At 40.8% G+C, this 15,377-nt stretch overlaps 2 protein-coding genes and 1 long non-coding RNA gene across 4 annotated transcripts; 1 reads left to right on the forward strand and 2 right to left on the reverse strand.

Annotated features, from left to right (window-relative positions):
• Positions 1-879: 879 nt before the first annotated feature.
• On the forward strand, positions 880-5,286 carry LOC115732886 (AP2-like ethylene-responsive transcription factor At2g41710). 2 transcript variants are annotated; one of them, XM_030663585.2, is made up of 9 exons: positions 880-1,283; positions 2,015-2,097; positions 2,233-2,241; positions 2,341-2,429; positions 2,744-2,817; positions 2,905-2,955; positions 3,317-3,375; positions 3,507-4,123; positions 4,843-5,286. In XM_030663585.2, the coding sequence occupies exons 1-9, from the start codon at positions 1,066-1,068 to the stop codon at positions 4,894-4,896; spliced, it is 1,254 nt and encodes a 417-aa protein (XP_030519445.1). In that variant the 5' UTR covers positions 880-1,065; the 3' UTR covers positions 4,897-5,286. The 2 variants fall into 2 exon arrangements, with proteins under 2 accessions (XP_030519445.1, XP_030519433.1); XM_030663573.2 differs by having other exon boundaries at positions 881-1,283; positions 3,501-4,123.
• LOC125312631 lies at positions 4,064-4,903 on the reverse strand. Its single transcript, XR_007196701.1, has 3 exons — positions 4,570-4,903; positions 4,356-4,440; positions 4,064-4,209 (listed from the first exon to the last, which is right to left on the reverse strand). It is a non-coding gene; the product is annotated as an uncharacterized LOC125312631 (long non-coding RNA).
• Positions 5,287-5,744: 458 nt separating the features above from the next.
• Positions 5,745-8,816, reverse strand: LOC115732870 (pentatricopeptide repeat-containing protein At1g79540). Its single transcript, XM_030663557.2, has one exon. It carries the CDS (start codon positions 8,613-8,615, stop codon positions 6,234-6,236), a length of 2,382 nt encoding a protein of 793 aa, XP_030519417.1. The 5' UTR covers positions 8,616-8,816; the 3' UTR covers positions 5,745-6,233.
• Between the last annotated feature and the right edge of the window lie 6,561 nt (positions 8,817-15,377).

The raw sequence follows: 15,377 nt of genomic DNA on the forward strand, positions 1-15,377 counted from the left end.
GTTCGCCAAGCTCGACCATCGGAAGCCCAAAAAACCAAATGCCGCAATCCCCGGGAAAACCTCGATTGCGGTCTGCCCCGCCAAAGTTCCGACGACCGAGAATTTCACCCACTCGTTTCAGCATGATGATGACAATGGACGACCGAAGAGCCTGAGCCGACATCCCACTCGACGAGGATGTCTCATTCATATTTCACGTTTCTTCTTTTTCCCCTTTTTGTTTTACTTCAAAACCTTCATCGCGTCAAATAATCTCTACTTATGGAAACAAAACTGGAATCGCAGCGAAGCTCGTGCACGAGAGAGGGGACTCCAACGTCACCTTTCAGAATCCTCCGGACATTGCAGCTCTCCAACGGAGCGATCGAGTCTGTACTTTTCGGTTTGAGTCACTCGACGATGCGGATTTTGCTGAACTGGATCGGCCTGGTGGGCTTGTGGGTCCCAACTCACTGTGAAACGGTAGTCACCGCACCGGGCGTGATCGATGATGATGGAATGTGAGCCGTTTGTTGTTCGGTCAAAGTAAGAAAGTCAAAAATGCTGCCCTTTTTCGGGTCAAGAATTCACCCTTCCTTATTACCAATTATCGCCGAAGGTGAAGGTGGGTCGCTCTGTCTTTTCCCAACAGTTAACCCTGACAGACACGCATGACCTTCCCCGGAGATTTGACAAAACAAAAAAATTTGAGACAATTGGCGGTACACGCCACGTGCACACCCGGAAATTACGCAATTGTCCTCCTCGTCATCCTAGCCGTTACGACCTCTTTTCCAAGACATGCGCTCGGCCCGCCACGTGTCTCTCCCATCCCTCGCCAGGGGTATTCCCGTCATTCACCCCGCCTTCTCCCCCCTTCCCTTCCCTTCCCTCACTGTAGTTTTTCCACTCCCCCCTGTGAATCATATACACCGAATCCACACACTTTCACTGGAATTCCCTCCCTCCCTCCCTCCCTCTCTCTCTCTCGTCCTTTTCTGGACTTCGCTCTCTTCTTCTTGTTCGCTCGAGAGTTTCTTTCTCTCTCTCCGACGACTTTGGGAGCTGGTGGCTTTCGATTACGCCATGGCTTCTTCTTCCTCCGAGCCGGGGCTGAAGTCCGAGTCCGGAGGCGGCGGAGAGGCGTCGGAGGCGGCGGCTGCGGCGGGGGGCGATCAGCTGCTGCTTTACCGAGGGCTGAAGAAGGCGAAGAAGGAGAGAGGTTGCACCGCTAAAGAGCGCATCAGTAAAATGCCTCCCTGTGCTGCCGGTAAACGCAGCTCCATCTACCGCGGTGTCACCAGGTAGTCGATGGAAAAATCTTGTATAGTGCGCACTGAAGAAGCTTATGGTTGGTTAGCATACATGCGTATGATTGATGGGGTTTTTCCTATAGATTCCTGGAGATTCTAGGCCACTGCTTATGCTTAAGAAGGTGTATGCTGCGCATGATCGTCGTTCGTTTTCGTGCTGTTTGTGATTCGAGGACGTGCATCGACGTATCCTCGAGCAAAGGTTCACTGCGATACGATTTTGAGGTCGTGTTCACTGTGAAAAGTGCCATATCGCTGATTCCATGGTTAAATAGAAGGGCTACTTACCACAAGAAATATTAAGTGCTGGCTAAATTTCAGGAACTATGAACGAACAGTAGTACATCTGCATAGATGTAATCGTGATTAGTGCTGTGAGTAGTTTTGTGATGTGCGTATACGTGTGTAGATATTAGGTATAATGTTATGGGCGACTCAGCGAGTGTGATAGAGTAAGAGAGTACTTTATGAGAAATTTAAGCTTGATGAGTTCACGAGTGAACTTGATTCAACTGTAGATCCTCACTTAAATGCTACCTAGTTCTTGCATCAATTTTACTGGTGAATCCAGTTCGGTAGAAATTCTTTTGGGATTATTGGATGCTTTCACTTTCATTACATTATGTATATTTTGATGATCTAATGGGCCAGAGCTTAGGTTTGACCTGATTGGCATGTTGCTCGAAACTGATGCTAAACCTTTCAATATTGATGGCCTCCAGGCATAGATGGACAGGTCGATATGAAGCTCATCTCTGGGATAAAACTACATGGAACCAGAATCAGAATAAGAAAGGAAAGCAAGGTTGCTCTCGTTCTCTCAACAAAACCTCTAAGACATTGCTAAAACAAATCTGGATTATTCACTTTATTAAACTGACGTAATGTCTTCTCTCTGTAATGTCCGTGGAATGGTTTGTTGAACAATCTACTCGGCCAGTTTATTTAGGTAAGTAAAGCTGTATATGTGCTTATTTGAAACAGGTTGATGCCAATTGCCAGCTTTTATAAGCTATTTCTCATTTGGCACCGCATTACACAATGACAGGTGCTTATGATGATGAGGAGGCTGCAGCAAGAGCCTATGATCTCGCTGCCTTGAAATATTGGGGACCTGGGACACTCATTAATTTTCCAGTTAGATAATCCCATTCCCAAGCCTTTTCCTTAATCGTTTTGCACAACATTCTAAAGTTTTTATTCTTGCGTGTGGTATCCTGCTTTATCTTAAGTTTTCTTAAACCTATATAACGGGACATTTATCCAAAAAAAGAAAGCAGGAAAAAATCATGCTACACTCTCATTTTGCTTTTTTTTTTTTTTTTTGGTCGAAATTTTGCTAATTTCTTGATTGGTCATCTAAGTAGAACTTTCTTTTTTTACACAACCCGCCAACTTAATTAGGTCAGTAGATGTACTGTACAGTCTACTAAGCATGACAACTTATGCAGGTCAAAGACTATACCAGAGATCTTGAAGAGATGCAGAATGTCTCTAGAGAAGAGTACCTCGTGTCTCTTCGTAGGTAAGTGAACATGTATTATGCATCATTGATCTGTTTACATTATACACTCCACTAATATTATTCGATTTCCATTAAATATTCTTGCAGAAAGAGCAGTGGTTTTTCAAGAGGAGTCTCCAAATATCGAGGGCTTTCTAGGTTTGCTACTACGATATGAACTTGCTTTTTGATCAATTCTGTATATACATGGGTGTGTACATACCACATATGCTTGAACGTCTTAAGGTTAGCAAGCGCTAGGAGCTTCGGATTCACAATTTCTCTAAAATCTATATCCTAGACTGAACATTCTTTCTAGGATGATGCTATTGGGTAGGCTTGTCTGTCAGTTAATTTGCAGTCTCTTTCATGTTATGCAGCATTCATAATTTCAATTCTAACAATGATCCCAGCTCAAACTTTCACTTTCTTTTCTTTTATTCCCTTTGATTGATTCGAAGAATTCGAACTTGTTAAATCCTTTGTTTTGTTCTGCGAATTTGTTGCTTTTACATACTAGCCGATGGGAGTCATCGTTCGGTCGCATTGGTGGAGCAGAATACTTCAACAGCATTTATGGTGGGTAACTGGACCTTAAGCATCTCTGTTTTTGTTAGGGAAACAAGCTATATCTACGAAACGTTATCTTAATCTGACTTTATCCTTAAAAGTCAAATGTCTTATTAAAAAATTAAATTGAAAAGGTGCAGGCGAAGATCCAGCAAGAGAAGGTGACTTTGGAGGCAGTTTTGCCATTGATAGGAAGATTGACCTAACGAGCTACATAAAGTGGTGGAGCCAAAACAAAACCCGACAACTAGACTTGACTACAAAATCAAGTGAAGAAATAAAACACTGTTCCTCTGATGATATCAATACTGAACTAAAAACATCAGAATGGGAAGCTACAGAACCATACCAGATGCCCCGTTTAGGAGCACCTCGTGAAGGCAGAAAGCACAAAGGGTCCACTTTATCTGCCCTTGGTATTTTGTCACAGTCGGCTGCCTACAAAAGCTTGCAAGAGAAAGCGCTTAAAAAGAAGGAAAAGGACCATGACAATGATGAAGAAAACAAGAATACTATCAACAGGATGGACTATGGACAGCCGGTTGAGAAATCGAGAAGCCATGAGCCTAGCGAGAAACAAGGAGGGACAGTTGGAATGAGTGGAACGCCTCCTTCTCAAAGAAACCTCTATCCCTTAACTTCTTTCTTGAATGCACCCTTGCTGACCAATTACAGCAGTATCGACCCACTGGTGGACCCTGTCCTGTGGTCGTCTCTTGTCCCGGTGCTTCCTGCTGGACTCTCGCGTACTGCTGAGGTTGGTTCTGTTGCTTTAGGCTTAGCTAGGCTATTAAGAAGCATCTTTCCATAACAATTCATTGATTGAGGAACTTGGATAAAATCCTAAAATCAGGCAACAATTTCATTGAATTATTTATTTGTTGGCTGGAATTCACATAGACATCCATTGAGATGCACTAGCAAAGACAGGTCTGCTTTCTTGTAGCCTTTGACTATCAAATTAGACTACACAGGGACAGGATTAATACCTATAGTTTCCACCCGCCCCTGTTGCTGTGTTTTTGATATTGGAATAATTGATTGATCAAACTTTGTTCATCTGCATGTTTGAATCTGTACTTTTTAATGAAAACTGGACTTAAAAGATTAAAAGAGAAATGTAGTTTGTATCGGTTAGTATTGACATCTGACATTCATATGATAGCTGTTGTGAGCATGTGAGAAATGGAGGATGGATAGTACCTTTCACGTGACTATTATTCCCTGAGCGAGCCAGTTCCTCCCATTTAATGACTTGTCTGACCTAACTCTAATGAAATGAAGGGAACATAATCTATAGTAGTCATCCACCCTTTGACTATTGTGCTATCATTTGGCAAGATTCTCAAGAACTGCGTGCCTAAAATTTTCTCTGTTTTGGGATAACAATGCGGGTGACCTGAACCACGATCGACAAATTTCATTCTTCTTGTGGAAATCTACCTCGTGCATGAAGTATTCAAATTCTAAATGCAGGTCCCAAAGTCTGAGACCAGCTCAACGTATACTTTTGTTCGGCCGCAGGAGTGATCATCCGTCACTTGTTGGTACCCTATTTCGTGTAAAGATGGAGTGCACACTCAGACTTCCAGTCGGAGTTTTTGGGAAGGCTGCTAAATCAACAGAACTTATGTGAGCTCAGTTCTTCAACAATTGGAGGTGGCTTTTCCCTTGTCGGGTTGACGTGGTTTCTGCCGGCTGGAGGATCAGAAGCACAAAAAGTCGAGGTGTATATGATTCGGATGTTGTAATTTTTGTATCTCTATATATTTACAGAGCAAAGAATACTAAATTGCAGAAAGAGGTCCTAAAAATGTAAAGACTACAAGCATGAAAAGATGAATGGCGCCTTCTTACCAAATGTAACCTTGTTGCAAACACAGTTAACACAGAGTATGGTTAAGTTGATGGTGGTTGCTGTAACTTGCTGGGGCAGCTTTATCCAGAGATTTCTCGAACTGATTTCCGCTGAATGAAAAAAAGTACTTGTTATGATGTTATGACGGCAACGGTATAAAGATAGGCTTAGGAAATTATTTCAGAAAATAATTCGATAAGTCGATATATGGAGTGCTTAAGTACCTTGTCACATAACTTGGTATGACAACTTTATAATGGCATTTCTTATGCAGCCTTACCACTACTAGAAAGAAAATCTCGTCGGTCCTAACATTACTTACAAAATCATCTCTCAATCCGAGCTTTGTGACGGCTTTAGAGCTAGCCGTCCTTTGATCCTGGGTGGCAATATCGAGATGATTTTACTCAGAAAATCATCTCTCCAGCGTACCACTTCATAGTCTCCAAGGGGTCCATTAGAGCCTGGTACTTGCAAGGTGCTTGTTGCAGGTCGATACTTCGACACGTGCAAGAGGGAATATCGAGAGACAGAACAGATATACTACTATAGTCCGAGTAAATAGGATGCCGGGCAAATACAACTTATTTTGGCTGATCTTTTCTCCTCTACAAGGTGACACAACTTGAATAAAACAAAACCAGAGCATATCATCTGAAATTGCTCCCTTTGAAATAATGTGTTTACCTCTGTCTAATGGACCCTATTTGTCCTCTATCCGGACCAGGAAGAGATGTTTGATAACACAACATCACCGAGAAATGACATGAATGAATGTGTTGTCTGCTAATTTTGGCCCTATCTAATATTACAGGTAAGAACTACAAAAATTCCTGGATGCTAGGGAGTATCCAGACAAACCCATCTTCATGGTAACTTCTATCGGCACAGTGGTCTAGAGTAGGCCAATGGGCCAACTAGATGCTTGCATCAGTACGCAATCGCACTGATATCTCCAGCTCGATGGGGAGGAAAGTTGAGGATGCCCTGGAAACTGAGAAGCCGACGTTTACCCTGGTGTCACTTGTTCCCGATTATGCGTGTTCGAGTGTTTGTATAGGAGTGATTCCGTAGATTCATATAGATGAAATTTCAATCCTAGAGACTCCATTTTATCAATTAGACCATAGGCCCATTGCCTTCTATCATGAGAAAGTAGAAGAGAGCGAAGCAACTGGTTGCAGTGTCTAAACTTCACGTGGAATCCTCTCTCCAACATATAAAGGAAAACCTCCACCGATGCATCCAAGTTTCCTTCCTTACACAGAGCAGGAAGCAATGTCAAACAGCTTGTGTAAGTGATATCGAGCCGGTTCTCCTTGAGAAGTAAAAATATTTTGAGAGCTTCTCCAATTCTATGTGCTTGACACATGCCAATAAGGAAAATGTTGTATGGCGCAAGATCAAAGTCCTTCAGACTCATCTCCAGCTGCAGCAAGTGCCTGACTGCCTGCGCCACTTCTCCTTTCTCAAAGTGATCCTCAGCTACTTTTAGGGTTCTGTCATCTTGGCCGGGAAGGTTATTCAGATACTTTATCCAAAGACTAAATGCCAAAGGAAGCTTACGTCTCCTGCACGACCACGTTATTAGACATTTATATACTGAAGAGCTGGGTGGGCATCCCACCCTCTCCATCAGATCAAAAAACCTAAATGCATCCTCTTCTCTCTCAGCCCTTTGTAGCCCATCTATAAGAGTTGCATAGGTGACCGAATCCGCGGAAAGCCCCTTAATCTTTAGCTCCTTGAACAGATTGAGAGCAGGATCTATGTTGCCTGTCTTGCAGAGACCGTTTATCAATGTATTGTATGTTTCAATATTCGGCACAGCACCACTATCAGCAAGCCGGATTAGAAGCTGGTAGGCCTTAAGAATCAATCCGGATTCACATAACTGCGCCACCATCTCTTTGAGACTCTCGCTATCTAAGACCCGCTTGGAACCTTGAGAAAGCCGAAGGAATATTGAAGGATTTCTGCCTATCTCCATCTTGTGGAACAAACGGTGGGCTTCCTTGAGCTCACCAGCCTTACAGAGCCCATCCATTAAAGCATTGAAGGTCACGACAGAAGGCAAACAGCCGTGTTTTTCCATCTCGTCGAATATCTCTCGAGCCTCTCCAACTAGCCCGTTCCTGCACATACCACATATCAGAATCGTGTAAGTGCAGGCATCATGAACGGAATCACGCTGTGATATCTCGAGTTGAAGAGACCGAGCCTTGTCAAGAAGACCCATGTCACAAAACCCTTTCACTATAGCGTTATAGCAATATGAGTTTGGAATTAGACCTCTCTGGGTCATCTCCTTAAGCATACTCATTGCATCCTCCATCCTGCCTGCTTTACACAAACCCCGAATCAGTATGGCATACAAGGTGACATCAGGTATGACCTCCTCCTTAACCATCATCCTATACCACACATCCACTTCGTTGTATCTCCCAGCTTTAAATAACCCATTAAGCAAACTGCTATAACCCTTCAGCCCAAGTGCATACCCCTCCTTCTTAAATGTCGGCAGAACCAACAAAGCCTCGTCTATCTTACCTGCTTTGCAGAACCCATCAAGCAAAACATTGTAAGTAACCGAATCAGGCCTATACCCTCTCTCCCTCATAGACTCAAACAACTTATAAGCGTGATCCGTGCTCTTCGCTTGACACAGCCCTGCGACTACAACTGTGTAAGTCCTCTCATTGGGCGATATACCTCTCAGCGTCATTTCGTCAAACATCTTGAGAGCATCTTTAATCTCGCCAGTTTTGCAGAACCCGTCAATCAGAATGGTATACGTAGCTCCGTTTGGCAAACAATCGGACTTCGCCATCTTATTGTAAATCGCCAGAGCCAACAAAATAATCTGCTTCTGCACAATAACGTGCATTGTCTTATTATAAGTATAAACATTGGGCTCGCAATCGAAATTCCTCATCCTCCCAAATGCATCCACGGCCTTCTCGGCCATACCCATCTTCCAATACGCCGAGATCAGCACCAGGAAAGCATCGGAAACGATCCGAAGCCCGCAGCTTTTGACCTCCTCGAGAACCCTCCAGTATACATCGAACCCGCCTTCTTCTTCCGCGAGCATGTTGACCACCAAACGGTGAGAGTCCCAAACGCGAAACCTCCTGTCTCGCATAGCCCAGAGAAGGAACCGAAAGCAGCGCGCGCGGTCCCTCTGCTCCTGGAGGACGGATTCGACGACGTCGTGGGAGATAAACGGGGAAATGCGATCGAGAGCCGGCTCTACGGGGCTGACGGCGTCGAGGATCGCGAGGACCTCGTTGGAGACGAAGAGGTCGTCGGCGGCGCGGCTGTGGAGCCATAGAGGTCTGGGAGAGAAATGAGAGACGGTGGTCCGAAGAGGTTGGAGAAGTGTTCTCATGGTAGGGAGGAGCGCGCGTAGAAGTCGATCGAGATCGTTGCTTCCCTCGGTATCATTGTTCGTTGCCCGCGTTCTGTTTGTGATAATTCAAACGAGGGAGCTGAGTCGAGAGGTGACAGTTCTTATTCGGGTATTCGAAGAATTGGAGCGACGGCGCGTGGCCTAGGACAGCTGAACAGTGAACGGTGACGAGCAGATGAGAGAGAGAGAGAGAGAGAGAGATTGGAATTCTTCTTTTGACAAAATTAAGGAATTAGAAGATTTGGTCTTTGTCATTTTACCTTTGAAAAACTCATGAGAAATTTTCGACTACGTATTCAAGTTTTGAAAATCTCAGTATTCTCTTCAATTGAATTGTCTCGACTCTTAGTTCTCGATTAATCTATTTGTGAAAAAAGAGAGAGAAAAATAATTGAGTATTTACGGACATAAATAAGATTTTAAAAGATAAGTTGTTGGATAATTAACTATGTGTTTCGAGCTTATGACCTTTTTCTCTTGCCTGCTTTTACCAAAAAATTTGAAATTATGTGGATTTTACATCTAATGTTTTGATTTTTATTTTCTGATAGATAAATTTTTATAAATGGTATGAGTTGTATATAACATGAGGGGATCTTAAAAAGGAAAAATAAATTTATCTTAAAAGGGAAAAATAAATTAAATTGTCATATTTCATCTAAGTAAAAATAAATTAAATTGTCATATTTCATCTAAGTAAATATATGGTTGAATTAAACGATCTATACCATTTACTTAAAAATGTCATCATTCAATCTTATGTGTCTACATAAATCAATGCCAAATTAAGTGAGTTTTCGAAACAATTAATTCATTTTTCTAACTTTTCTTTTAAATGGATTGGTTCTTATCAGTACCTTAGATGACATAATTTATATCTAAGAGAATTAATTTTCCTCTGCAATTGTAATTTGAGAGGAGTGTTTCAACAAGTGAAAATGGAATTTCTAGTATTTTTAGAAAATAAGAACTTTTAATTGAAGCAAACGCTTTTTTTTTTTTTTTCCAATTTCAGGCTTTGTGAAAATTTCTATGCTAATGTGTTTTCATGTAATTGAACCTTTCTTCTATCATCACATTGGTAAAAGTATGCTATTACGTAGCTGGTACGGAGAATTTGAGGCAAAACAAAGATAAGTAAACGTTTGAGTGTAATTGCTCTCTTAAGTCTATATGTTGTGTTTTTCTTTGGTACAATTTAGTTCATAAGGGTTATCGCTCTTTGGATCCATCTTTCGATCGGGTCTATTTATCTCGACATGTGATTTTGGATGAGCTTTCCTTTTACAAATCGGCCACGAGAAATATTTTCATTGTCAACGAAATTATTTAGATATATTGTTGTTGATAATGAAAAATAAGTTGTATCCAACTAATTTTTCAAGCAATACAAGAAAGCCTTTTAAGGATTTTTTTTCAAAATTATGCATTTATCACGAAACGAAAGTAGAAAATAATATTTTAAGTAACAATTAAACACCATCATTCCATCATTACAAGAATTTTGCCCCACGAGGCCCACAATGCATGATTTCCAACATGGGTCGAAAAAGGGCCTTATTAATTCCGGCCCAGATAGTGCTGTCTTTTGTAAATTCCATTTCAAGCCCAATTGGGGCAATCAATTCCACATGGACCCAAAAATCAATTCGCGATGCTTTAGAGTCTAGAGGTGGGGTACCGAGTCTAGTTTAACTCGGAAACCGGACCGATCTAGCCTGGCTGGACCGATCGGTTCAAGGCCAATTCTGAGGAGAACCGGTTTGGAACGGAACCACCGTTCCATTTAGGAACGGAAATGGTCGAATATATGTATATATTTTATTCATCTACAATCAAATCAAGTACAAAAATTATCATCACTAATTGACCCACATGTGTTGTGGCAATGAAATGGTGCCCTTCTTTTTTTATTCATAAGGATTTGATTCTTTATACAAAGTAAAAAGCGGGCTGGTTCCCAATTAGATATCGAGAATAAAGTGTCGCAAGGCCGTTCCTTGTACCAAGTTGAAAATGATCCGCCAGGGAACCCATCACCCTCACTATAGATGGGAAAAGTGTAAAAAAAAGTCCTCAATCCAGAATTGGCATCAATACAAAAAGATTTGTGAATGAATTGACAACAATCAAAGGTTTAGGACTGAACTATCACAAATTCAAAAGTTTTAAGACTGATTTGACACAAAAAAAAAAGATTTATAACTAAATTAACGTAAATATAATAGGTTTTAAGACTTTTTTGACACTTTTCCCTACTACAGACTCTAGTTCCACTTGCTCCTCAACTCCATCAACACACGCTCACGAAACCATCACATATGACAAGAGAAAGCTCGATGAGTTGGTTGATTGCCCCCAATTAGTTCTTACCTACTCTCGAATTGAGGTACATGAAACGAAAGTAATTTCTCGCGAATTCCCCATATTTTAGACATGAAAAGGTTCAAATCTTTGACCAGGCCAAAGGAACGGCTTCTTGACCAGGAAGGGATGTCACATAACCGCGAGCCACTCCAAAAGGGAAAAAAAAAAAAAGGACGACAACGCGAAAGGAAGCGGGAATTAAATTTTCAGTACCCTCCGATTAATTGACTTGTAGGCACTGATAATGTTTGACATGGACGGATCGCGGATGTACAAGTCCCATTTCAACTTGTGACTTCAACATCCGTTTACTTTGGGCTGTGGGTTTGAAAGTTGCATAGTCACCTAACATTCTTCACCTCGACTCAACTTCAAACTAAAATTCAAGCAAAGCTGTGATAATCATCGGTCTCGGTAAATATAACTTCGACGCTTGTAAGGTTAACTACCGTTCTTCGCCTCAACTCCATTTCAATTTAAGTTCCGTCGAGCGACGATAATTGTCGGTCTCACAAACATGACGCCCTTCCCCTCATTTGATTTATTCTTCGGCTCAACGAATAGGCGACTTCCAGAACGGCTTTGGCGCGCTTCGATTGGCCTACTTCTCGGAGTGATCCTAAAGTCGAGCCACGGGCCAGTTAAGGGCAAGGGAGGGCATGATTTGGCCAATGAGAGGGGGTGGTGGTTAATTAACTAACTTTCCGACTTTCGTCAACTTCCTTCCCCCTGAGGAATATACCGTGTCAGTCATAACTAAGATACCCTCCTTCCGAGGATGATTCCGGCATTACTCCATTTGTTTAAAGATTTCTTTAACTTCAAAAAAAAAAAAAAAGGTGAGAGACATGTAAGAGAGCAATCTGACCTTTTTAAGGCAATAAAGTTTTGGCGAACTCAATAACCCATGATCGGTTTAGCTGTTGAAGAAATCGAGGCAGCAACGAAGAAAGACAGAAGGATCGAACTACATAAAGTTGAGAGCAAGAACAGGAACAGCATAGGAAAGGCCCAAGTTTACCGGTCGTTCAAACGAAAAGACAACGTGACGATTGTCGTAGTAGTAAGGTCACAATGATAATTACAATACTTAATTAAGGAAAGACTCGTTTTTTGAGATAATGACAATTCACCGCCCGAGTAAGGATGAGCGCAATGGAAATCGAGACGACGAGTCGCTAAACCACTTTTGTGGGAGCAAACCCGTTAACAGGTTCCTTAGTAGGAATCGAAAGTTGTCCTTGTACATGCGATTTAAGGTGGAGGGACAGACGGTAGTAGGGCTTTTGAAGCAACAAGAGAGACCAAGTCCTGTTTGTGTTCTGTAAGGAAGCTTCCTGTAGAGCCCTTGTGGTCCGCACGCATGAGTGGAAATCAAGAAGATTCCTCTCGTGGCCGTACATTTGTCTGCTAAATACCAATTATTATTGATCTGCCACCGAGACAAGAAAAATCAACGTCATTTCCATGCCTTAGAGATTGATTATTAAGGCCTGAATGGCAACGATTCTAATTCGAAAAAATAATTCTAATTAAAATTAATTTTTTCTGATTCTGTTCCCTGTACGAGTTTTAGAGAATCAAAACGTGTTTGATAATCGTACAAAATTTATATTCCTGAAACATAAACGCGCTTAGTAATCGCACAAATTTTTTGTTTTGAATAATTTATCATCCTAATTTTTGTCATTTAAGTTAAATAATTACGTATTTACTAAGTCAAATTTCATCTTACATTTCGAATTAATTGAAGATTAATTCATATCAATTCTCTTATATAACATATTGCATATAATATTTTTTCGTGCTATTCCGTCTAATTGTCGTGTCATAACGAATCATTTTAAATTTAAAATAGGAGAGATCATATTGGGTTAGTGTGTAATTTCAGATTAACTTGGGCTCTCCCAAGTCTATACCAAATCGCAACGAGGGAATATCGGATTCGATCTTAGTATGATCGGTTGCATATATATGTGTACATGCAAATAGAGTTGCCACCAATCTTTGAGGAAAGTATACTGAAAACATTATCGAGCAATCGGGAGAAACCATTCGATTCTACACAACTAGAGAAATCTAGGGTCCGGGGACTTGGTTAGGTTGGTGTTTCCACCAATACCCTTTCGGTATCGAAATTGAGTATTTTCTAAACATATTTCATGCAAATTTTCAATTCATTTTTGAACTTACAAGGTAAGCCAAAATTAAGTGTTCACAAAAGTTGTTTTTGTCTTTTTTCAATTTTTCTAAAATTAGACTAAGTCTAAAGTACCTAAACCTAGGCAAATCACAACCAATGAAATCAAGTACGCAATCACGGAATCATGGTATTGATAAATCACATCATAAAACCCTAATGAAGCCCTAAGAGCTTAGAGAAATGTGATTTGGGTTTACTTTCAAATGTGTTTATGATTTTTCTAAAAAAATAACAAAATTTATGAAATCTAGGCCCAAATTTATGAAAATGAGGTCAAACTAGCTTAATCTAAGCATCTTCTACTTTTAGGGATTTTATGATTTTTTTTTAGAATTTTTTTCGATTTTTTTAGTTATCTTTTTTTTTTTAAATGAGACCTCGTTCTATTTTACGTCGAGGAAAAAGTGATGAGAGAACCGAAAATGAAAAGTGAGAGATGTGGAACTTCATTTTGTTTTGTGATTCTAAAAAATGATTCTTTTTTTCGAAACCATTTTTTTTTTTGTTCTCATTTTTGCTTTGAAACTATTCTCGATAACGGAATGAGAATCATAATTATTTATGTTACCAAACATGATTCTCATCATTCTTTGGTCTAAGGAATAGAATCGGAGAACCATAATCGTTGCCATATATGCCCTTAATTGACTTTTTGCGTCATCGACAAAATGCTTTTGGTAATTAGGAGCAAAGGTTCCAATTGTGAGTTGAAGTTCTCATCTCGTGATTTTCTCCGTTCAACCTCTCGTCTTCTATTCTCGAGGTATCTTCGTAGCATCAATTTCTCTTCTCGCGGGAAGAAATTGCAGTGTTTTATAAACCACACTTCTTCGGATTCCACGTTTCTGATGCGTGAGGCGCTCACCCATATATAGGCGAGGGCCGACTTTCGCTTGAGATTGGGAGGGTTGCGATGCCCTTGCTTACGGTCGGCGAGGGCCACGATGTCCTCACCCGGACCAAACGAGGGCGTCACAACCCTTGCTTTGATAGGTGAGGGGCAGAGGCCCTCGCGGTGAGGGTTGGCCATGTGAGCACCGAAGATTTAGAGAAAGTAAGAGAAAACTAAAAAACAAAAAAGTAATGAACAATTTAGAAAAAGTAAAACATAATTGTCCACATTCACGTTAGCTGTGTCTTATAGGATGACATGTATTTATGTTAGCGATTTCTGATAAATCATTAAAATTTTTATGGCTCGATTAATACAATTAAAAAATTTAGAATTGAATTGACATAAATGCAATATGCTTAGTACTTTTTAGTAAATTTTTTCGTGTACATGATATAATATTCTGAATAATCCTGGGAATGATGAGATGTGTTTCTTAGGTTCATTTAAGAAGTGGTGCGATTGTATCTACCAACGATATGGTTGGATCAAATTCGGTTCGAACACCCAAATCATCCGATCTTGTTAAGATTTGAAGGGTTGGCGAGAGAAGCCTATGTGCAGTGGAAAAATTTCAAATAAGAGCATAAGGCGTCCTCATTTTTCAAATAAGGGCCTATTATGTTTCAAATAATGACCTGAAGTGGCCAAATTACCTCAATAAGGATTTGAAGTGGTGAAATCGTCTCAAATAAAAACTTTTGGCCGATGACGATCATGTGACTATTCCAACCGTCTAAGAAGGGGCATTTTAGAAAAAATATTCTAAAGGGGCATTTTAGAAAAAATATTCTAAGTATATAACTATTTTGCCTCTTTTTACTTTACTTTACTTTTTTCTCTTTCTCCTCCCCTCCTTGGCCATAGCCAGCCATTGCCTGCCATTAACGGCCTCAAGCAAGGGCCCTCACCGGCTTCGAGAGAGGGTCGTCCTTTCTTGGGTGGGCAAGAGTTGCCGTCGCCTAAGTTGGCGAGGGCGGCCCTCGCTAGAAGTCGGCAGGGGCAACCCTCGCTAAAGTCCGATGACCTCCATTGGTAAGAGGAAAAATGAGAAAATAAAAAGAAAAAGAAACATAAAAAGAAAAAATTAAAAGGACTTAAAAACCTTTCAGCAAATGAGGTCACACCTTTTTTTGAGACTAATATGACCATTTCGAGTCCTTTGAAATTTATCCTTGTGCAATTAAAGGTCGCGAATGATGGCTAAGGGCGCGCGTGGTAACACTTTTCTACAAGAAATCAACTTATGATTAGAAGTTGATTTTTCTACTTAGTCTCA

The sequence above is a fragment of the Rhodamnia argentea genome, chromosome 10 (assembly GCF_020921035.1).
Source record: "Rhodamnia argentea isolate NSW1041297 chromosome 10, ASM2092103v1, whole genome shotgun sequence".
In the NCBI taxonomy this organism is placed as follows: domain Eukaryota; kingdom Viridiplantae; phylum Streptophyta; class Magnoliopsida; order Myrtales; family Myrtaceae; genus Rhodamnia; species Rhodamnia argentea.